The sequence below is a fragment of the Vicugna pacos genome, chromosome 28 (genome assembly GCF_048564905.1).
Source record: "Vicugna pacos chromosome 28, VicPac4, whole genome shotgun sequence".
Classification (NCBI taxonomy): domain Eukaryota; kingdom Metazoa; phylum Chordata; class Mammalia; order Artiodactyla; family Camelidae; genus Vicugna; species Vicugna pacos.
In genome coordinates, this window is record NC_133014.1 from 11,256,683 (window position 1) to 11,280,394 (window position 23,712).

A 23,712-nucleotide genomic window follows, 5' to 3' on the forward strand; every position below is an offset into this window, starting at 1 on the left:
AGGGTCACGCAGCTCATTAGCTGCAGACCTGGGGACAGGACCTAGGACTTTGAGCCTTTGCTACGGCTCCCATGCACCAACTTGGATGGTTTTAAGGATTCCTGAGTTGTCTGCTCCCTCACGGCAGGGTCCAGGGGTAGGAAGCTAGCCAGCAGGTCCTTTCCAAATGGCAAAGAGAAGGTTTGGAAGTTAGCGTCTTCCAAAGAAGGTGGAGAGAGAGTGTCTGGCCTCCTGGACAGCTTCATGCCAGCGGGCAGCACAGGGCCTGAGGGTAACTGGAGGAGGGGGCGGGTACCTGCCGCTCCCTAAGCCATGTCCCAGCCACGCGGGCCTCCATCCAATCTCGATGATCCCACCCAAGGGCCTTTGTTAGCTGTTCCTTCCATCTGGAATACCCTCCCCATTCCTTGCCATCATTCAGGTCTCAGCTCAAGTGTCACCTTCTCAGAGAGGCCTTCCCTGACCACTTGCCTTAAAATCGCACATTCCCCACCTCCTCAGGTCTTTTGAAAAACTTCATGCCTTGTATCTCCCCTCCAGCATTTACTGCACGTGACGTCAGAGTGTTTATTTGTTTCCTCTCTTTCTTCCTCGGTTAGAACACCAGGGACCCTCTGTGACTTTCCCCCAGCGCCCAGGAGAATGCCCGAGACACAGGGTTAAGTCCATCCCTAATTATCTGGATGGGTGGGGGCCCACCCTCACTAATCCAGCTCTGCGCCTCACTGGTGACCTCCATTTTCACGCAGAGAAGAACCAGTTTGGCTTCTGTTGGCCTGAGTCATCCTTCTGGAAGCTGGGCTTGCCTACGGCCTTGGGGTGGCCAGCCCTGCCTGGGTATGCGGGAAGGCTGACTGGGGCTCCTCCTCTCACCTCCTCAGGTGATCAGGAAGGAAGGGGCAGCCCTGCCCCAGGAGGAATGGGTGGAGCAAGCACGGCCTGGGTGCTTCGTCCTGTGTAGCCGCCCAGTCTGGAGCCAGACGCTGGAAGACCTCGGCAGCCCTCGGATTCTCCCGGGCCCTCCCCAGCGCTTTTTGGTAAGCTCCTTTCCTCCTATTTTTCCATCTCACAAATGGAGGGGACAGTGCCTACCACTGGTATTTACTAAGGGCAAGCTTCAAGGGGAATGACAAGCACATGGGTTTCCAGGCCTGTCTGGGAGACCTGGCCACCGTGTGGACAACAGTCTCCTAGGGGAGATGGTGCCAATGCTCTGAGACAGGGGCTGGGGGAGCAGGTGACAAGGCAACCCTCCTGCTGTGAGAAAAATCATGGCGCCCATGGTGTCCATCGGTCATTTCCCACTATTGCTAGCGATGTGGAAATTGGAGAAATATTTCTTTGAAAAGAGAGAAAGAACAGCGTGAGCTCCATGAGAAATACTAATAGAAGCTGGCCCTCAGCCGTAAGTCTGAGGGGTGGAGGGGGCATAGAATCAGGAGCCGTCGCTAGTCAGTTCCAGGAGATGGTCAGTTCCAGCTCCAGATGGCCAGAACTTCTCATTTTCCAGAAAGAATCAGAGTTTGTGGTGTGTACTATTCTGATAAAATAAAGCAATGATTGAATAAATAAAATATTTGCTCTATGAGCTACTGGTTTGCAACCTCTGGTTAAAATACACATGGGGCAGAGAAAAGAGCCTAAGATTGGCGGTGTGAAGACCCAACATCTAATTTTAGGTTGGCCTCTAATGGGTACACTATTTCTCCTTTCTGGGTTGTACTTTCCTCGATGCCAAGATGAGGCTGGCAAACTTGGGGTTTCGAGGACACAGTGACAACTGATACTCCCATGGTGCTTACTACATGCTGGGAGTCCTCCTGAACTATGTACATGGTTAATCTCATTTAATTTTCACAACAACCATATGTGGAAGGACTATTATGGTTCACATTTTCAGAAGAGGAAACTGGAGCATAGAGAGGTTAAGTAATTTGCCCAGGGCCAGACAGCCGGTATCAGGGGAGAAGCTGGGCTTGACAGCAGACGGTCTGTCTCCAAACCACTGGGTATGCTTTAGGCGCACAGACGCCTAGTGAGATCACGGAGGGAGAAGTGCCTTGTAAACCACAGCAGTGATGCCAGGAGGAGCAAATCTTCCCCCTTTCCTCAGTGGCTGTAACAGTCTCCAGTGGGATGTGTTCAACTGTTAGCCCACGGTCTTATGTACCTCTAAAATGTGTGAAGGAAGATGCCGCTCCCAGAGCCAAAGAGTGAAATGTGAAGAAATCCCTATACTCGTAAAAGATTGCATCCAAAATATTTGAAACCAGCACATCGCAGGTGCTAAATAAAATGCATAACTTGAGTTGGATTGAATTGAGGAGACAGGTGCATGTAAGTCCAGTGAAGACACCATGGTTCCTGGGAGGAGGAACCACGTTCTCCATCTAAGGCCAGGAGCACAGGTGTTACCAGTGATGCCAACCAGAGAACAGGGCTTTGAGAAGAGAGAACCTAGAGAGATTCATGGTTTGACAGAAGAACTGGGAAAGTGAGGACAGAGGACAAGGATGAAGATGGAGCCACCCCATGCGTATTCTGCATTACCTTGGATAGGCCATTTCTCTCAGTGGACCTTTCCTTCCTCTCCACGTTGCTGAACTTACAGCTAATGTATGTAGAGGAGGAGGAGGAGGATGTGAAAACAATGACAATGAAAGGACAAATCCTTTCTACCACCTAAGTTTGAAAACAATTTTAAGCTACTAGTTGACCATATCTTGATTACATAGTTGGAGGAAATTAAATACGAATGGCTTAATTAAAAATTAACTTGATCAGAATGAGAGGAATTGATCAATATTGTATCTGCTATAGTCTCTTTCCTTGAGTGGAAAACTTATTGAGGTTTTGGGCTATTCTTGTGTGCTTTGTCTATCTGTCTGCTCATCCAATAAAACGGACAACGTCACTGCTAACTGTGCCTGCAATTTGCAGTGCTAGCCACCAGATGGCACCTTTTAAGGGTTCATATGAAAAAGTGACCAATCATCTCAGTTTTCCAGGGACTCAGGGGTTTCCCAGGATGCACAGCTTTTAGTATTAAAATCAGGAAAATCCTGGAAAAACCAGGCCGGTTGGCCACCCTAGTCAATAACCAGGTAAAGAGGCTTCTCTTTAACCTATGTCAGGTTTAAAATCATTCTTTTCTTACTACATCCTTTCTTTTCTTCCTGGAATTTCCAAGCAATTGTGGAATAAATCACTGCTCTATGAGATGCGAGTTCAAACCAAAAGGAGCAGCATCAGAACAAATACAGCTCTTTTTCCTGTTAACTGTGCAATGAAGCAGAGAGGAAAACACGTTAGCTGCCTCTCTGGCAGGACTTCAGTATAAGAATTGGGCTCAGCCAGCATCTGGGGCAAGTGATTTAATCTCTCTGAGCCTTGATTTCTTATTCTATAGAGTGAGTATAAGTACATACGCATCTTGAGAGTGGGTGTAAATATACCCACCTTGCACAGCTATTATGAGGACAAAACAAGGTCTGTAAGAAAGAGTAGAACACAGAAGCTGAAGCATTGCAAGCAAGGAACGAACTCGTTCCCTCCCCCCAAGTTCCCATCCCTCTCCCTCTCCTCCTGCCTGCAGAGAAGTTGCTTACAAAGCTAATCATCAAAGCCCAGAAGGCAAGAGCAAATACTTTCCTCAGCAAACACAAGATAGCCAGATAAACAACGGCTTTCAATGCAGATCCGTATCAAACCCAGAAACTGCTGGAACAAAGATCATTTTGGAAGACTCCGAACCTCAGAAAGGATTCACAGTCAGTTCACCATTTAAACCCAGGAGGAGAGCAAGCTTCTTGTAGAGTTGCAGTCAATCACAGTTGGCTTTATATGCAATCTCCTGACCTTCGCCAGCCAGGAGGGCTGACTTGGTCGCTCTGATGGCTGCATCTGTGTGGGCAGAGAAGCCCAGAACACCTGTCTCCAAACCTGACCTGATGCTCTAGGGAGGTCTACCGGATTTGGTTAAAATTGACTTAGCTGCCTGGCAGTCCTGGGTAGGTGGAAACAGACAAAGAGAAGACATCAGATTATATTCTGGGGGCTTGTGTTTCTCATCCTTTTCCACCTCTTTGTATTAGTATATTTACTCATCTTTTGGAAAAGGTAACTGGAGTCCTTGTACCATTATCTTAGTAAAAATTTACAGAGTTTGGACATTATGACTGCCTGCATTGTGTGAGGTGCGCTATTATAACACTCAGGCATTCAAGAATTGGGCTGAAGAATCTAAATATGGGATTAAGTCATTACAACAGAAGGTGCACAGCTGTCCACCCAAAGCCAGCTGCTTAAACGTTTACCAAGGCTACTTGGGTAACGACAAATGCAGCTCCAGGAGGCACAGCTGAAAATATTTGCGCCAACATTCATTGTGGTTTCCTGATGAACTGAATGTATCAGTAGGGATTGCTTTGTGCGGGGGTGACGGGACTGTGGGATGAGCCACTGGGCTGAAGAGGAGGGAGACTGGAGTTGGAATACGTGGAGACAATTTCATTCCAGGAAGACTGAAGGGCAGTTAAATCTCCCTGCCTGGTAGGGTACTGGAGCCAGCAGGACCCCATCTCTTCCCAGCTCTGCATTCAGTGATGTCACATGGGTGGCTTGAACTCATCCATGACGGTTCATTGACACCTGAGAAACTGGCAAATGCACCAATCAGAGCTATATTTGGAGCTCTGGCTGTCAATATCTCCTGCCAAGATGAGTGTTACACCGCTGCCCTGATTTCAGGTTCAATCACCCCTAGACCTCTGTCCGAGTCTGATCCATCTGTCCACTGTCTCCAAGATGATTTTAATAAGACGAATCTGACCATGTCACCCTCTGATTCAGTTTTCTTTTAGATAAATTCCCCGCTCCTTGGAGTGGAATTAAAGGCCCTTCCTTCTTGGCTGCCTGTTCAACTTTTCAGTCACTTCTTTGGACAGACTTATGGGGCTTGGGGTCGGGGGAGGATACAGTTTGAACTTTGTCTCGCACTGGGTCGGAGGAGCCTTCCACAAGCAGCCCCGATGTAGGCTGGGGTCCTGGGGCACCAGGAGTGGACGGAAATGCGGCAGCCCGCACGGTTACTGGAGCCCAGTCCTGAATCACCTCAAGCCCTTTTTGGGTGAAATCACCTGGGGCTGCAGTGCTCCCAGCCTCAGTGCCCAGCAGGAGCAGACCAAACTGTGTCTGGACACACACGACATCGTCCAGAGCCATGAACTATCCCTACAGGTTTTGCAATACAGTGTCCAGCCCTCAGGAAAAAGGACTCAGGCACATGCAAGACAATCCGCACACCAGAGAAACACAAATGATAGAAGGAAACCCAGCAGGGACTCAAATATTGGAGTCATCAGGGGAAGCCTTTGCAGGAACCATGAATGAATAATATGACCCAGGATTTAAAAGACAAGATTGCAACTTTCGGCAGAGAACTAGAAACTATACAGAAAGAGGAAGCAAACGGAAATCCTAGAACTGAAAGGTGCCATTAGCTGAAACTGAGAAAGAGCCAGCATGTATCAGACACTTCCTATGTGGCCGGGCTGCCCTGAGCACTTCAGAGGCATCAACAATTGAGGCTCACCATGTGGTCTCCGTGGAACGTGTCTCATGTCACTTCTGGGACGTGGACTCAGCCTGAGTGTCTTGTTTACCTTTAAGAGGGTCTTAGTCATTTCTGATGTCTAGCAGGGCAGGCTCTGCACATAGGAGCCTCCAAGTACAAGCGTGATGCTGGGAGCTCGGGGGAGGAAGCACAGGGTGCTGCCCGCGGAGGCAGAGTCCACTTCATGGTTTGGTCATTAACCTTAATTCAGGAAGTGGAGTGAAGGGCTGAGCACCAGAACCGAGAATGTGTTTAGTCAGTGATGTCTCACGGGTGGGCAGAAATCACAGGGAGGCCGACTGCTTTGATGAGACGGAACCAAGAGTGGAATTGTGGTCAGAAGCATGAGGAAACAGAGAGGAATTCTCCTCCCCACTTACTTCCTCCACCGACCCACAGGCATGAGAGCCTTCCCTTTGGAGTGAAGCAGGCTTGCAGGGCAGGTTGGCCGGATCGGATCAGGATCCGGATGGAGGCACTGTGATGGACCCCTCCCACTTACCTGGGGTGATGAAGCAGACCTACGTAAGCGCGCTCTATTGTCTGCGTAGCACCTACGTGCCGAGGTCTGGGTTAAGTACATCCTGTGCAATGTCTCCATCCTCACAGCAACGCATGACGAGGCTTCCTTCTATTTTTGGCCCTGTCTAATGGATAACGAAACTGAGACCCCGAGCGCTCTGGCACGTTGCGTGGGTGGACCAGCTCGTAAGTGACACGGGGGACACAGCCCCCGTGCATGTCTGACTCCATAGCCCAGCCCCAGGGACTCCCTCCCCCAGTTCCAGAAAGGACTGCTGGGCCACTTTAGGGGGCACAGTAAGAAAAGGGCACAGACCTGGGAGGCGGGGCAATCCAGGGCCTCTGCTTTTGGGGAGAAATCTGTCTCTTTGAATTTGGATTAGGGACAGAGGAACATTGGCCTGGACGAGACTTTGGCTTGGAACACTGAGGGCGGGGAGCCAGGAGGGAGCGCCTCGGCCTCACCTTGGCAAGTCACTGCTCTTCCTTGGTGATCACTCCTGAGTGATGCTGATTTAACGATTGAGGAGGGCTTCAGGAGTAATCCAGAAAGACAAGTGGGGAGAACTTACTGTGGTGGGGGGCTGTAGCTGCCTTCCCTTACAGCAGGTGTGATGACCATGTATGCACCCCATAACTCGTAAGTGTTCCAGAAATGAGAAACCCCTATTCAGCAAATACTGGAAGTGGCAAATAACCCAGCGGGCCCACACGTTGCCTCCTTCAGCCAGCCCTGACAAAAACAAGCCCAAACAAACAAACCCCCTGGCCCTGAAGGTAGACATTATCTCTTGCACGTGTTTCAAAGGTGAGGAGCTCCCTCAAGGTCACACAACTTGTGAGAACAGAACAGGGAACGCGAACACGCCGTTTAGCCCAGCTCAGGGTATACAATGTTTGCAGAAATATTCCATTTGCTCTGAAAGAGGTGCTCTCTAAAGATTTGAGAAATTTATTGGCAAACTTCCTCTTTAAAAACATTTCACATTGAGGTACGAGTGACATTGAACATTATGTGAGTTTCATTATGTGTAACATAATGATTTTTCCACCACCATAAGTAGTTATGCAATTTTTTTTTGCTTGTGATGAGAACTTCTTTTGAATTTTTATTTATTTGTTTCTGGTTAATGGAGGTACTGAGGATTGAACCCAGGAACTCATGCATGCTAAGCACGTGCTCCTCCTCTGAGCTACGCCCCCTGCTCCCTGTGGTGAGAACTTTTAAGATCTACTCTCTTAGCAACTTTCAAATTCCTACCGTAGCCTTCCTCTTTGACAGATTTTACCCTCATTTGGACACAGACCCGCTGCTGTAATTGGATGACCTCTGGGTGGGAGTTAGGAGACCTGGATTTCTGGCTATAACGTTGTCACTGACAAGCTGTGTGACCTTGGGCAGGTGTCCTTCCCTCTCTGAGTCTTTCTGGGTCTTCTTCAGAAACAGTGAAGGGCTCAGGTAGGAGGATGCTGAGCGCCCATCCAGTTCTCAGATCTATGCTCTGCACTAGCATTACATCCTCCCTTTCTCCCTCCCTCCCTTCCTTCCCTCCTTGCACCGTGAGCAAGACATACTCAACCTCATTCTGAGCATGAGGAGAGGAAGCAGAAGCCCAAACAGGTGAAGGGACTTGTTCCAGGTCACACGGGTGGCAAACTGCAAGGGGTGGAGGTGGATTTTAGATTCCTTTCCGAACCACGGCTGAGTTCACCCCGTTTTCCCGAGACCATAACTTCAAAGACGTCTCTAACAGGAATAGAGCTGGTTTCAGAGCCGATCTCAGGAAGTTTACTCTAGGCCGGGAGTCAGCAGACTTCAGGCCAAATCCAGCCACCACCTGCTTTTGTAAATGAAGTCGTATCAGAGCACACTTAGCTTGTGGGATTATGGATTGTCTAAGGCTGCTTGGAGTCTGTGACTGTCGGGTTGAGTCATAGTGACGTTCGGCCCACAAATCCTAAAGTGTTTATTATCTGGTCCTGGACAGAATGTTTGCCAGTCCCTGGTCCAGAGTCCAGCAAAGCTGTCCCTCCGTCAAGGGACGCGAAGTGACCTGCGTCTCCCACGTGCGCTGAGAGCCCCGCCACCTGGCTTACTGGAGGAGGGGACATTTCTCCTCCAATCTCTTTTTTCAAAGTCTCAGGAGACCTGTCAGGCAGATGAGAGGATTTGGTTTTCATGGGTCCTTCTTCCCAAGAACTCAGTGAAGGGGAAACAGAAATCTCAATTTTGGGGAAATTGCACAGAGGAAAAGGGGAGGGAATGGGTTACGACACCCCCGTTGCGACACTCAGCAGGGCTGAAAGTGACAACAGCAAGGTTTCTGGTTTTGGAAATGTGAGGGCGTTTCCGCTTCTCACAGAGCACAGGGCGGCCACAGCCTGGTTTGGGTGAGCGACTCTTTTCTTTATAAGCAGCTCCCCTGGGTCCGGCATGGCAGTCTCCCGTTGCCTCGTGGCCTCAGGATGGAAATCCGCAAGGGTCCCCACAGTTACCTAATCTCTCTCCTCCTTTTCCTGTTTCATTCAGAGACAGCCGGCCATCCCTTGGGAAAAAGACCCTGCGAGATGCAGGCCTACAGGTAAGGCTGATGCCCCCGGAGGTAGGGCCGGACGGGTGGGGACCGGGGACACAGCCATCTGCAGGGCCTGAAAACTGGGTTTGGTCCTGAAAGGGATGCTCGTGTTTCAGGTACGGGGCTGCTGCATGCCAGGTCCTCAAGGCTTGTATTCTGAACTATCCCAGATACGCAAAGCTCGGCTGGAGGCCTGGCTTACTTTCCCAGAGACCATGGCGAGGTGATGAGTGACAGACACGTGTCCGGAAGCCACGACGCTGGGGTTAGGACCTGGCAGAGTGTGCTGGGCTGAGGGATGCCAAGGGCAGGGCAAGGCCCAGAGCGCCAGACTGTGTGTGAACAATGCCTGTCTGTGTTGAAAGTTGGAGGTCCTGCTCCCCTGGGGCCTCAGTTTCCCCATCGGTGACATGGGGCTATGCTAACCCTGCCAGCCTTACAGGATGGTCATGAAGGTCAAATGCACGAATAACAGTGCAACAGTGTTTTGTCCATGGGCAAGTGCCTGAAAATGATTGGGATGGTTAAAAATTGGGTCAGAAACTTTGTGAGATGTCACCATTGTTAAACTAGCAGGCTGTGATGCTGATAAAAACAGAGCACTGTCTGCGTGTGCCCTCTGGGCTGGGATATCCCTGGACTGAAGCTGTGTTGGGGTGACCTCACCCTCCAACTCCGAGCTTCTCTGCCCTGAGGCTGCAGGCTGGGTTCCTCCCCTTCCCAGATGTGGGAACTGCGCCTCATGGGGCTTTGCCTCGGCCTCTTCCCGGGGGCTGGGAGCTCAGGAGACGCCCCCGGAGGCCTCTAGTAAGGGATGCTCAATCCCTTCAGATGGGATTAAACTCGTTCAGGAATGAAGAATAATCGCAAAAGATCAAATCTCACGTGTGCAAAGAAATTTACAGTTGGCCGGATCCCCTGTCACCGAGCTCCCCGGCTCCTCAAAGCCACCTGATGACTCTTTGAATTTGCATTTAAATTCATAAAAATAGAATAAAATAAAAAAATTCAGATCCTCAGTCACATCACATTTCAAGAACTCATTGGCCCTACGAGGCTGGTGGCTACCATATTGGACGGCGTGGACATAGAACATCTCTGCACCCTAGAAAGTTCTGTTGGGTGGTGCTTTGCTGCAGTAGGAGGCGGTTGCTCTGGGAGGGTGAGGAGCGGGTAGGAGGCAAGTGCACCGCTTACCAGCTGTGGGAGCTGGACCTGTCTCTTATCCAGTGTTGACCTCAGTCTCCACATCCATGCTATGGGTTGGTTAAAATCTGCACCCCCAGCAGAAGGCTGGACCCAGATTGGGCGAACTCTGGGGAACACAGGGAGGGGCTGAGCACAGGGCTGGGCACTCAGCATGTGTTCATTATGGCGGGGCCCTTTTGCTTTTCAGAATCTGGGATATCAACCAGAAGACCTTCTACCTGAGGAATAACCAACTAGTTGCCGGCTATTTGCAAGGACCAAATACTAAATTAGAAGGTGAGTGGTGGCCACGAAGGCCACTTTGCCCGGGGTCTGCAGCGCTGTGTTCTGACCCTGAGGCCTTTACGTGTGATGTCCTAACCCCTATTGGTTCTTTGTGGCCTAGTTTGAAACGGAAGGATGCGTAGGAGGGCAGCCTAAGAAGGCGGAGAGGGGTGGAGCCGAGGTTGGGAGCCACCACCTGCAGGCACAGTGCTCCCAGGGCCGCAGCTTGAAGGGGCAGGACCCAGAAGACAGGAGCAGCTCTGTCCTTCCCCCGTGTCTAGGAAGCCCCCATATTCCTCTGTGTTCAAACTGTCCCTCCCACCCAAAATCAATACACCACAGACAAGGCTGGCTTCTGTCCCTTACTCACGGACACCACATTGTCATGCTCTGGATCAACGTCAAGCTGGATGAACTGGAACAAGGGTCACCCACACTGCTCCTCAGCTTTCCCTTTAGTAAAGGGAGGGGAGTTGGGTGACTCAGTGTGGGGTTTTCTCAGCACTGGCCCCCAGGTGCTTTCTCACCCCTGCAGGCTGGTGTGGTATTGTAGAGTGACATCATCTGCGTCCCATTGTCCCCTCCCCTTGCCTTGCTCTCAAAGGGTGCGAGACCCACCTTTCCTGTCCTTCTGCTATTTCTCCTTAAAGAGGACCCTAAAGCACAGAGAGGCTGAGACTTTCCCTCCTACATGAGGGCATGGAGACCACCGAGGGGAAGAGGCAGGTTCAGAGTTACCCCAGCTTCTCGGGGGCGAGCCCTGGAGCCCCACTCCCGACCTTGGGTGCTGTGTTCCCTGCCCTGTTGACCTGGAGAGCAGGTGCCCAGGGGAAGGGAGGGGAGGCTGGAAAGCACCTGGGGCAGAATCTAGGGGCCTCGGTCTTTGAGGACAGCTAGAGAGGTGCTTGGTGTGAACCTGTTTGGATGCAGACCAGGAAGGTGGGGCCTCGCTGTCCTTCTAACCTTGGGGTTTTGATTAGGGGGCCAGAAAAACTCCCAGGGAGAGTCCAGGCTGCTCTCTTCACCACCTCTGTCTCCTCTCCTTTACAACCTCAACTTCCCCTCTGTTCTTCCCCAGAGAAGATAGATGTGGTGCCCATCGAGCCTCATGCTTTGTTCCTGGGGATCCAAGGGGGGAAGCTGTGCCTGGCCTGTGTCAAGTCTGGTGATGAGATCAAGCTCCAGTTGGAGGTGAGGACCTGTTGCAGATAACAGCCCCCTGCCCCAAACTCAGTGGCTTAACACAACTGCAATGTGCCCTTTCCTGTGATGCTGTGGGTGGACTGGGATCTGCTGGGCGGCTCTGTGCCACATGGTGGAGCCGGCGTTCCTCCTGCAGCCGCGTGCAGTAGGAAGCGTGGCTGGCGCTGGGGCTCACCCTCCAGGCTCCGTTTGCAGGGAGCTCTAAGTTCAGTTGTCAGCTTGGGCTTCCTTACAACATGGCGGCTGGCTTCCGGGAGGGAGGACTCCAAAAAGACAATCCTCAGTGTGCAAACGCTTATTAAATGTCTGCTGGTATCTTACCGCTAGTGTCCCATGGGCCAAAGCCAGTCTTATGGCTACGTCTAGCCTCAATGAAGGAGGGGACTACCCAGGTGTGGCCCCCAGGAGGCGTGGTTCCTTTGGGGAACCTCAATCTCTGTGTCACTCTCTCGCCCAAGGGCCCCTAACCCACTTGAACTTGCCCTCTTCCAATAAAGCCAGCCTTCATGACCTTTCTCTTCCAACCCTTATCTACTCAAACCCATGACTTGAGACCCCAGCCAGGGCCCTGGATTCCTTGGTCCTGTGCAGTAGGAACAGGCGGCCAGCCCTGGGAAAAGACGGCACTGTTTTGGAGAGTGACTGTCTGCTCCGTGTGGGGCAGGAATGACCAGGATATTGTGTGTAACGTGTCAAATGGGCTGCAACAACCCCCATCTTCTCCACTCCCCACTCTCAGAGGTGCAGGCACGACAGAGCATCGGCCTCTGCTGATGGTCACGTGTTTGCTGAATGTATTTGCCCAGGGCTGGAGTGGCCAGATTTCCCCAAATTAAGCATCACAGTGGGACAGCCTCTTTGCAGCAAGGCTGTCCTAAAAGGCGCGGGACAGGCGGTGTCCTGCAGGGGGCTCCAGGCCGGCGTTTCTTCAGCACTTACTCTGGGCAGCTGGAGGGCCCTGTCACGGGGGGGGGGGGGGGGGGGGGGCGGGGACCTCTCTGCCCCTCAGCCCTCACCTGCTCCTCCTTTGGCTTCCAGCCAGTGAACATCACGGACCTGAGCAAGAACAAGGAGGAGGACAAGCGTTTCACCTTCATCCGCTCTGACAACGGCCTCACCACCAGCTTCGAGTCGGCCGCCTGCCCCGGCTGGTTCCTCTGCACGGCGCTGGAGGCGGACCAGCCCGTCAGCCTCACCAACACGCCCAAAGAGGCCCTCCGGGTCACCAAGTTCTACTTCCAGCAGGACCAGTAGTGCCGCCCAGCCTCCCTGCCTCCGCTCCCAGCACATCCACGACTCCGGACACGCCTCTCCATCCTGCCCTGGGGTCTCCCGGCTGTCGTGGGGCTCAGCGGGGCCACTTTGGCTGGGTGGACCCTTGGAAGGAGGTACAAGAGCCCTGGTACCAGGACTCTGTCTCCAGCCTCCTTCTCTAGCCCAGCCTCTACACTGCCTCCACAGAGGTCTTTCTAAAGTTCAGATGGAACAATGGCCCTGCTCAAAGCCCTTCAGTGTCACCTGTGCCTTCAGTCCAGGCCTCCTTGCCAGCCTGGATGCCCTCTGCTCTCCTCTCCCCAGCTCCTCCTCCCCTTTCCTCCACCGTCCATGCCCCAGATCCCTCATCTCCCTCCAAGTGGCTCCCATTCTTCATTTTACTAACTAGTACTGCTCCATGGGGCAAAATTCTTAGAGTCTGTGATAAAATGGAAAATAAGGATTTCTGGTACTTATGCCAACTTTAAAAGAGAGTCTGTTATCTGGAGAGTATGTCCTTTCTAGAAGGGGATGGAAAATTAAAATATTCTTGTGTTTGTGAAATGATGGTGAACGGAGGTGGGAGATTTTCCTTTTTTGGTGATGCCCTAACCTGTAAAAATGAAAAGTTAGCATACTAGGTTGGTCCCCTAGGTTTTTTCCCTTTCTGCATTATTCCCAGAAGTGTAGACCCCACTGCCTGAGCCCCGAACACCCTCTCCACTCCAGACCTCTTGCCACTGCCTGTGGTGCTGGGCCCCCACCCCGCCCTCCCATCAGAAGGCCCCCAGCTCCGAAGGCACAGCACAGATATGGCTTCCCCTGATCTCCCCAGAGGAATGAATCCTTGACCATTTTAGACACTCTGAGACTTGTCTGGAAGGTGTTGTGCCTGCCTGTCTCCCTACCAGCCCGTAAGCCCCTGAGAGCGGGGAGCGTGACCCCCATGGGTCTCAGGTCCCCGCAGGGCTGAGCCCGTGGCCCGGCCCTCGGCAGGTGCTCAGTGAACGTGTGTTGTATGTGTTGAGTAGAAAGTTTCCTACTCCCTGTGACTTGAGCTCTGTTTTACAATAAAAACTTGAAAACTCATCTCCTTTGCTGGTGGTGTCTGTGGCCTTGTTGGACTTGGGGCAAAGAGTGCTGGGTAACGGGGAGGCCAATGGACATTTCAAACCCTGGGGCCAGATTCGGTTGCCCCTCCTGTAAGAGTACTTCCCTCCTTGGGCATCACTCTCCCTGGATAACAAGATAGCAAGTGTCCCTGCCAGGAAGGTATATAGCACCACGGTCCACAATAGCCCCCCATGGAAACAACCCAAACACTCATCCTGGAAGAATGAACATGTAAATTGTCCACACACGGTGATGCTCAACAGCAGAGAAAATGAATGAATCGTAGCTGGCAGCAGCCACAAGACGGGTGAGTCTTACAAACACCACGTGGGGCTCAAGAATCACACACGCACACAGAAGCATGCAAGGAGCATGATTCCATTTACATCAAGTTCAAAACAGGCAGCTGGAGCAGTTGTGGGAAGGGAGGCAGAGACAGGTGTGCACCCAGAGACGGCAGTGGGGATGCACGCTGCCCACAAGCTGGGAGGTGGCCGACTCCTGGGAGGGACCAGGCCACGTTCTGTTTCTTGGCATGGATGCGGTTAGGCAGTTTTCTGTATGTATATCATATTCACAATTTTTTTAACATTTTTTATTGATTTATAATCATTTTACAATGTTGTGTCATATTCACAATTTTGAAATGTCTGGAAAGAAAAAGCCTTGCCCCCACCCAGCTCCCCAGGGAGTGTCAGGGAAAGGGGCCTTTGGGAAAAGGTGAGATTACCAGGTAGAATATTGAATTTGGCCTAATGAGGGGGAAATGGAAGACTTTAAGAACTGTTTATCAAACATACCATGGCTGATAGAGTCAGGCCAGCGAGGGGCGCTGCCCTTCCTCCTACTTCTGGGCTGGGTCCTGGGTGTCCTAGAGTCAGGTACCTCAGGGCCAAGAGCCTGCGTGTGATGTTGGCCAAGTCACCGCCGCCCCGAGGCCTGCTTCCCACTTGTCCTGGGGGAGTGTTGACTTAGATTGGGGTTTTCCAAACAGAGCTCCTTGGATGCCTCTCGGAGGCCCCTGGAAATGGAACCAAAAAAAGGGAGGCTGAGAGGTCGGGCTCCATTCCTAGAACCTGCTCCCACCCACGGCTTTATTTGAAGAGGAGATGTCGTTGCTAAAAACAAGCCAAACTGAGCAAGTTAAAAGGCAACCGGCTGGAGAACATCTTTAAGATATCATCCGGATCTCGGATCCTAAAATGACGATGAGGCGGCCCGACACCCCAGCTTTTCCTTCCTAGTGCATAACGCGAAAGCAGCCACACCTGCCCCACGGGGATGGTGCGGGGTCGAAGTGAGATTAGAGGGTGAGATGCTGTGTGTGATAAAAGTGTGTGCGGCTGCTGCATTTTCAATCCTGATAAAAGGAGGAAGTTCCAGGCAGAAAGCCCTTCCAGGCTTCACGGTGATAGTAGCCGCTAACATTCGTGAGGCTCCATAGCCATCCTCCCCTCATGCTGCAGGAGGTGAAGCCCAAGGCTCAGATACTCATGTAATTCAGCCAAGCAGCCGGCTGTAGGTTGGTAGCAGGTGAGGCAGCCCCAGAGTCACGCATGCGCGTGAGCCCCAGCACTCTGGAGCCACTTCCTGGCTCTCCTGGTGGCGACTGTGCTGATGGATGAGTTAGTCGAAGCCTTGGAGCCTCCGTTTTCTCACCTCTGAATGCAGAAAGGAGCTCATGCAAAGGGCTGGGTTGTCTCGTTGAACCTTTGCAGCAACCTTCCGTGGTCAGAAGGAACGTGATTATTATTATAATTAGTCCTGCAGGAGTCAGTGCCCGAAGGAATCTGCCTTAAAGCCTTGGTGCTCAAAGTGTGGTCCACAGCGCGGCTGCAGCAGCTGCGTTTGGGAGTTAAAATGCAGAATCCCGGGCCTCATGTCAGCCTTACTGACTTAGGTCTGTAACCAGGTCTCCAGGTGACCTGGAGTTAAAGGCTGAGAAGCTCTGGTTTAAAGTGAAGCCCTCGTCCAATGTATAAGCTCTGGTATTTCTGTTCTTTATTTTTAATGAAAGTATAGTTGATCTACAACGTTGTGTTAATTTCTGGTGTACAGCACAGTTAGACATATATATACATTCTTTTTCAGATTCTTTTCCATTATAAGTTATTACAAGATATTGAATATAGGTCCCTGTGCTGTACAGTAGCATCTTGTTGTTTGTCTATTTTCTATATAATAGCTTGTATCTGCTAATCTCAAACTCCTAAATTATTCCTCCTCCATCCTTTCCCCTTTGGTAACCATAAGTTTGTTTCTTATGTCTGTGAGTCTGTTTCTATTTTGTAAATAAGTTCATTTGTGTCTTTTTTTTTAGTATAAGCTATATTGTATGGCTTTATCTGACTTATTTCACTTAGTATGATAATCTCTATGTCCATCCATGTTGCTGCAAATGGCATTATTTAATTCTTTTTTTATGGCCGAGTAGTATTCCATTGTATAAATATATCACAACTTCTTTATCCAGTCATCTGTTGTTGGACATTTAGGTTATTTCCACACTTTGGCTATTGTAAATAGTGCTGCTGTGAATACTGGGGTGCATGCATCCTTTTGAATTGAAGTTTTTTACAAATATATGCCCAGGAGTGGGATTGTTGGATCATATGGTAAGTTTATTTTTAATTTTTAAAGGAATCTCCATACTGTTTCCCACAGTGGCTGCACCAAACTACATTCCCACCAACAGTGTAGGAGGGTTCCCTTTTCTCCACACTCTCTCCAGCGTTTATTCATGGACTTTTTAATGATGGCCATGCTGATTGGTGTGGGGTGATACCTCATTGTAGTTTTGATTTGCATTTCTCTGATAACAAGCAATATTGTAAGCTTTGGCATTTTTGTTAAGCTGACTCACGTAATTATAAACCCAACCCATGTCCTTCCCGTACCTGTCACTAGTTCACTGACAATACTGAACACTCCCCTCTTAACATCGCCTCACTTTGGCTTGAAATGTTCTTTAGGAGAGGAAAAGCTTTAAACCATCTTCGCCCTGCTAGAATGTCAGCTCTCCACGTGCAGATCTTTCATCTGTATTTTTTTTTTTAATTGAACGTTTCATCTGTTTTGTTCCAGGATGTATCCCAAGTGCCCAGCTTGGGAGGTACTGCGTGATCAGTAAATATTTGGTGAAGAAATACATTGGCCCCTGATATATTAGTAAGGATTAACGTATCGCATTGGTCAGAAAATTTGAGAAGGCAGAGAATTCAGGCCCGGGAAGTTTTGAAAGAGGCGGAAGAAGGGAAAGGCCCCAGGGTCTAGGAGATTGGCGGGATTTGGGACGCTAAGCGAGGGAAAAGATCTGACCACTAGGTGGCAGTAGTATACACAAGCTTTACTGAGCGATGCTTTCAGGCAGGTCCCTCGCAGCAGCAGGGGTCTGTCCAGAGCTATTCAGTAGTGGGTCTCTACTTAGGAGGGGCAGACAAGGCGACTGGGGGGAGGAAGGCTCCTTGCGTAGGTGGCATCACTCAGGACCACAGCGGGAGTCTCTGGGTCGGAGAGCTCCAAACAGCGGCAGCAGCTGGGGAGCTTTGTGGCCTGGGGCTCATCCTGGCAGTCAGATGCTGGAAAGGTACACTTCATGGGGTATGCAAAGCAGGTGGGCTTGGAATGGCTAAAAATCTGCTGCTTTGGGTGAGATTTAAAACAACTGTTTCTGAGTTAGGCAGAGGATGGACTTTTGAGCTGACAGGTGTCAACCTGCTGTGATGAAATCACAGCCCAGGGCTGGCGCACAGGGCCATCTCTGGCTCGTGGACAGAACACAGGGCTGGGACGTGGCTTAGGAAGGCCAGGCCTGCACAGCATGGAAAATGAGGCTTTTGTACAATTAGGAGGCAGGGGAAGGGTGACTGGGAGGTGGGGGGCTCAGGTGGGAGAGGAAATCACAGACAGAAGATGGGCAAACGCCTTAGATGAAGGTGGCCTTTCCTGTCACTTCTGGCCTGACTGCACTATATGGTCACAGAATGACAGAACGGCTAATTTGAAAATTTGAGACTGAACACGGGAGACCCCGGTCTTTAAGGCTTTCACAGTCTATTCAGAGTTTCCCTACTAACTTGCTGGTGACCTAGGGGTTCACAGTGGTCAAACAACCCCTTCTCGCTAGACCTTAATTTTCTCACTTAAAAAAAAAAAGGATTAGACTAGAAATGTGGTTCTCATTAGGGTCGCCTGCAAAGCTTTAAAAGAAAGTGATGCTAATGCCCAACACTCCTCCCTCCAGAGACTGGTTTGGGGGTGGGGCCAGGACATCGGCATGCCACGGCCAAGATCCCCTGGACCAGAGGGCTCCTGACTCAGGGACCCTGAAGCCAAGTCCTCCCTGCTGCCTGGTGGTGTCTGAAAACACAAAGGGAGCTGGTCCTTGACTTCAGAGAAAAGCTCCTTATCAAATCAGCAGAATATTTTGACTATATTTTAATTTGGGTTGAAGGTGGTGTTACCGAATCAAACTTGGGTCCGTTCGCCTGTGTGCAGTAAAACCAATTTACTGACACCCGGTTGTGGTGAAGGAAAGTACAGCGTTTATTGCAGGGCGCCAAGCAAGGAGTCCAGGCAGCCAGTGCTCAGAAGACTTGAACTCCCCAAAGGTTTTTAGGGAAAGACTTTTAAATACAAGGTGAAGGAGAGGATTATAGGGTGTGTGACCAGCTCGTGGACATTCTTCTGATTGGTTGGTGGTGAGGTCATCAGGAGTCACCATCATCAACTTTCTGATTCCAACCAGTCTGTTATCTCCATGCTTGTGGGCAGCGTGCAGTTAACTTCTTCCACCCAGTGAGGGTTTCAGTATCTGCAAAATAGCTCAAGGATATGGCCCAGAATATTATCTCTAGCCTTTGAGGAGGAACTAAAGGTCCTTGACTTTGTTTAATGGCGAAACTATTGTTATTTTGTCCTGCTTGGCTGTTTTTCTTTGTTTCTGCATTTTTCTCACTCTTCTGATTAAGTTTGCTCTTTGGAACTCAGGGAAGGCCTGGGAGGCTAAAGATTTCTGCAGAGGACATGGTGGGGTAGGGTGGGTCCTGTCCAGGGAAGGCCCCATGGTGCCCTGCTCAGTTACAGTCCCCCCCTTTTCTTTGATACTCCTCAGTCTGGAGGGGGAACAGGTGTGGGGCAAGAAAAGGGACAAAGTTTTGGACAGAGAGGTTAATCATAAACTCAGCAGAGGAACCTGGTTTTAGGGGGATTCAGTTTCAGAAGAAGGTTTTCTACTTTCTCAGTCTGGTTAAGACACACTTTTGAGCTTCACTTTTGGGGGGCACAGACTGTGATACAATAGTAGGTGTTAAACTGGGGGCAAAATTCTTGCAAATCTTGGGGATACTAAATAATTTTGTGTTTTCTCTTTGTATGACTGTGAAATCCCTAAGTCATAATGGCATATCACAACATGCTTGGTATTAAACTCAGATCTCAGAAAACTTTGGAGAGAGAGTGAAATACTCTATTTCTGTTGGGGTTCTTAGCCTGTGAAAGCTTAAACAGAGGGATGTTCGGCTTTCAAAAGAAAGTTTTACCTCTGGGTCTACTGCTGTTTATCCAGACTGGGAGGGGTTTTAAAAGCAGTTCAAGAAATCTCCACCAGGGGTCAGCATTTTCTAGAAGATAATTCTATAATCTTTCATCTTCGTTTCGGGAAAAACCTTGAGAAGACAAATAACTAGTTCAGTTCATGCTCTCAGGAGAGAAGGTCTAGACTTTTAAAGGCCCCCTAGGAAAAAGCTGCCTTTTCACTCCATTCAAGGTTTATTGTCATTTACCTACAACTGGGCTGTAGTTTAATGAGTCCTAACTTGGACTATTTGCCTCTTAAAGTACCTGTAGGGTCTGACCCCAGACAAGTAGCCAATAAATGTTGTCTGTTATCAGTGTTGCTAAGAGGTGACAGCCGATACATTCAAAGGGTCTTTTTTTGTTTTTGCTTGTTTGGTTTTTTGGGGGAGGTAATTAGGGTGGGTTTTTATTTTTTGTTTTTTGTTTTTTGGATGGAGGACCTTCTGCATGCTAAGCACACGTCCTACCACTGAGCTATACTCTACCCCTTCTGAGGGTCTCCTTATACCTGCTTGAAAGCCCACATACTCTGGTCCTGTTTCCAGCTGAGGACCTCTTACCTGGATAATTGATTGACATGTGGAATTAACCCGCCCCACAGCTTCTACCCTCAGCTCCACCCTGGAAAGAACTCACACCCACCTTGCCAGAGCTCAACACAGGAACCCCAGCGGCCTGCCTGCAAAGGAGACGTGCACTCTTTCATGTTGGTAGGTGATGGTTGGAGCTCATGATAACAGATAAATAAAAAGGCCGAGCCACTCAGTACCGTGACGAATGGGTCCATAGAGGTAAAGCCGTGCCTGCATCCTCCTCCAGGGAAAGTCTACATGGAGTCAGATGGCGGGAATCAGAGCAGAGGAATGATCATGGTGGCGGGTGAATTCAGACTCCTGCTCCTGTTACCCCACCTCCACTCTGAGGGTCTCCCTGCTGTGTTCTCGAGTCAGGCACTCCTTTCCTTGGGCCACGATGGAGTCATTCTGCCACCTTCTTCTTCCTCCTTGGCAGCCTTCCTTATTAGTCATGGAAATTTTCCTTCCTTTTATCACAGGGCATGTGGCTGGAACGCGGGGATGAGGGGAGAGGTAGGCAGGGCTAGATCCTGCCAGGCCTGGCCGGTGGCGCTCAGGGTTACGGTCTGTCCTAAGGCATGTACAGACTTTGAAAATTCTGAAGCCTCCCCTTTCCCCACCCTTCTTGGGAGTGCCCGTCTCCTCATCTGCACCACCTACTTCCTACTCAACGTTCAAATTCAGGCAACGTTTTCCATGAAGACGTTGAGGAACATCCATGCCAGCCCTCAGTACGCCCACTCTCTTGAAACTTCCATAAGGATCTGTGGCGCAGAACCCTGATTTGCATAGCACTGATGAGCCCTTTCCAGGTGTGCATGTTTTAACCGTGCCCTGAACGCCTTAAGACAGGGACTGAGCATTTTGCAGCCCCCAGAGCACCTGGCCACTTATCTGAAACTGATGATAGGTTTCCCCCGTATCTGGAAGTAGAGCATTCCTATGAAGCCTTTCAGAAGCCAAAATGGCCATAAAGTGAAGAAGCAATTACCTTAGGACACAACTTGTTAACAGAGGCACAAAATAAATTGAGATAAGCACAGATGCTCACAGACACAGTTCAAAGCTACGGTGCCCTGATGCTGAGATGCTGAGATGCTGAGATGCTGAGGGTAGTTTCCGGGGAAGGAGCCTGGCGGTACTGGGTGCTACTCCGGCTTCTGGGGTGCATGCTGCCTCTGTAAATGGCTTGCTCAAAAAAAAAAAAATTGCTGATGCTATTTTGGCTTTTCTTCTTTTTTTTGTAAAAGTGAAAATCCTCTTTGGATTCCGCAGGCGAAAAAAGGTACACTAAGTCAGTCTTTTGTAAAAGAGAAATGGTGTGAGGCGAACTCTCGAAAAGTGGGGGGTACCTGTGAAATTTACTGCAGGCATTTTCTGAGATGTATTAATTTCATGTGCATTTCCCCTTCACTCTTCCCTCTTCTTAGAAGACTCTGCTCTGGCGATCCACCTGGCTTGTTTCCTCTTCTCCATGGATACCTCTGCACAAATGACACCTTATCAGAGAGGTCTTTTTTGTCTAAAGTAGCATTCTGTCCCCCAAAGTCACCTGTATCCTTTTCACTCGCTGTCTCTGTGCCCTGCTTCATTGTTCTTTCCAGCCATGATTTCCTTTTGACATGTTATACATTTGCTTGCTTGCTTATTTAAGTCTGTTTCCCTCCTGCATTTCAAGCTCTGTGAAGGCGAGGACGTTTCCCCGTATCAGTGCCTTGTGGTTAATTCAACAGCCTTTATGGAGCACAGACTCCATGTCACTTCCAGGTGCCAGAGACGACACACCGAGGGCCGCCTAACGAGCTTAGCCGGGGGTGGAAACCAGTACAGACAGACACGTGTCATTGGTAGTATTTCCCCATAGTTAATTTGTATTTCCAGTCTTCGTCTTCCTTCTTGTGTGTTGTGGGGTGAATTGGGGGGGACTAATTTTGGGTGTCTCTATGTCCCTGTTGTGAGAGCCACAAAAATCAAAATAGAGGAGAGGGTGTGGAATAAACAGAGGGGAAAAAAAAAGAAAGTTTTGGATACTGAAGGAAAGGTCACAGCAGAGACAGCATGAACCACAATTAAAACTGGATAGACTGGGACATTGTGCTGTACACCAGAGACTGACACATTGTAATTGACTGTACTTCAATAAAAAAAATTTAAAAAAACAAAACAAAACAATATGACCCAGAAAAAAAAAACCTGAATAGGAGGTATCCCTGACCTAAACATTCCCCCGCCTCGCCACCCAGGAGAGCAGGACCCCAGCGCCTGGCCCAGTGCCTTGTTCTCAGGTCTTTTGTTCCCTAAAGCCCAGCCCCCACCCCTCTCCAGCTGCCGGACCCCGTTGTCTGCTGCTGGAGGCGCTCACATCTCCCGATCTCCCCCATCCCAGCTGGTCCAGCATTTATCTTTGCAGATCCGGACACAGACGAAGTGCCCTGTGATGCACAGGGCTCAGGGACCCCTGGAGAGCAGAACTGTAAATTGATGGTTATCTGTAATATCAGATTCTTGGGTGGAACTGTCACCCCTTTCAGACCGGAACAACCCCCCTGGGGACAGTAGATGGTTTTTATCCCCTCTGAGCACTCATCCATGGGGATGCGTGCTGCAGCGAGCAGAGACAGGGGTGCGGGGAGCAGAGATGGGGGTGTGGGGAGCAGGAGGGGGAGCTGCTGTCCAGACAGGCCGTTTTCAGCTGGAGACGGTAGCATTAAGAAAAGTCTCCAGTGTGAAGTCAGAAGGCCCAGGAGTAAGGTCCTACGGCACCATTTAAGAGCTGGATGATTCTGAACGAGTTTCTTAAGCTTCCTGAAGCTCATTTTATTCATTTGAAAATCCAAAATCATAATACTTCTCAGAGTCATTTGGACAATTAAATAACATATGTGAAAGCCACTCTGTGTGAAAGCTCTCTATAAAAACCGTTTTAATAATGTTATAACCCAAGTGTCGCCAGCTGTCTCCAGCCCGTGGAGGCAAAGCAGATCACACCGCCTGAGTGTCATGGTCCTGACCCAGCTCCCCCTTAAACCCCTCACCGTCCCCTGATGTGAAGCCACCCCCCACCCCGTATTCCTGGGATGACGGAGTGGGGGGCCCTCACGGCTGTCACAACCTTCGCTCCCATCCTCCCTCCACTTCCCTCCTCTCTTTACTCCTCAGTGCCTCTGCCAAGGGCAGTCTCTCCAGATAATCCCAGAGCCTCCAATTCTCAAGGTGCCCAGGTGGGTTCCACGGAAGGGAGAGAGCATCTATTTTTCCCAGCTTTTGTACCACTAGACGGCGCTTGTGTCCCTAAATGGCACTTGACACTGCCTTTAGGTCCCTAGTGAAAAACCTGGCCTGTGATTTTTTGTTTCAGTAAATACACATTCCCAAGAAGCAGCCACATTTTGTAGGCTTAGTAGTGAGGTCTGATCCAGTTTAGGGAAGAAACAAAAGGAAGCTGTGCACAGAGATGGGGCCCCTCGTCTCCTGCTCTCGTTGCCCACAGACATGTCTCTAATGGCTATTTTTTGGAGGATGGTTTTTTGCTTTGCAAATGCACAATCACATATCTGCACTCTTTGCCAAGAACAAAGTATCTGCCTGCCCCAAGTGCCCTTCCAACTGTTCATCTTTCTTAGAGGACAAAATTGCTTTCTGCTTTGAAATGACAGTTTTCCATTCAACCATCCACATCCAATGTCCAGGGAGATTAGGACCAAGGCTGAGTCTGTGCTTAGAGCGGGGTGTTAGTCCTCCTCTCAGCAGTCTGTCCCTAGGAGCCAGGGATACAGGTCTATGGAATTGCTCATCTCCCATCAAA

The 23,712-nt window shown here is 50.0% G+C and overlaps 1 protein-coding gene across 3 annotated transcripts; it reads left to right on the top strand.

Moving 5' to 3' along the window:
* Positions 1 to 900: 900 nt before the first annotated feature.
* Positions 901 to 13,727, top strand: IL1RN (interleukin 1 receptor antagonist). Of its 3 annotated transcripts, XM_072951486.1 has the most exons (6): positions 958 to 1,037; positions 7,273 to 7,350; positions 8,667 to 8,718; positions 10,109 to 10,197; positions 11,264 to 11,376; positions 12,427 to 13,727. In XM_072951486.1, exons 3-6 carry the CDS (start codon positions 8,705 to 8,707, stop codon positions 12,640 to 12,642), a joined length of 432 nt encoding a protein of 143 aa, XP_072807587.1. In that variant the 5' UTR covers positions 958 to 1,037; positions 7,273 to 7,350; positions 8,667 to 8,704; the 3' UTR covers positions 12,643 to 13,727. The 3 variants fall into 3 exon arrangements, with proteins under 3 accessions (XP_031547943.1, XP_072807587.1, XP_006203887.1); XM_031692083.2 differs by lacking the exon at positions 7,273 to 7,350 and having other exon boundaries at positions 901 to 1,037; XM_006203825.4 differs by lacking the exons at positions 958 to 1,037; positions 7,273 to 7,350 and having other exon boundaries at positions 8,588 to 8,718.
* Positions 13,728 to 23,712: the final 9,985 nt, after the last annotated feature.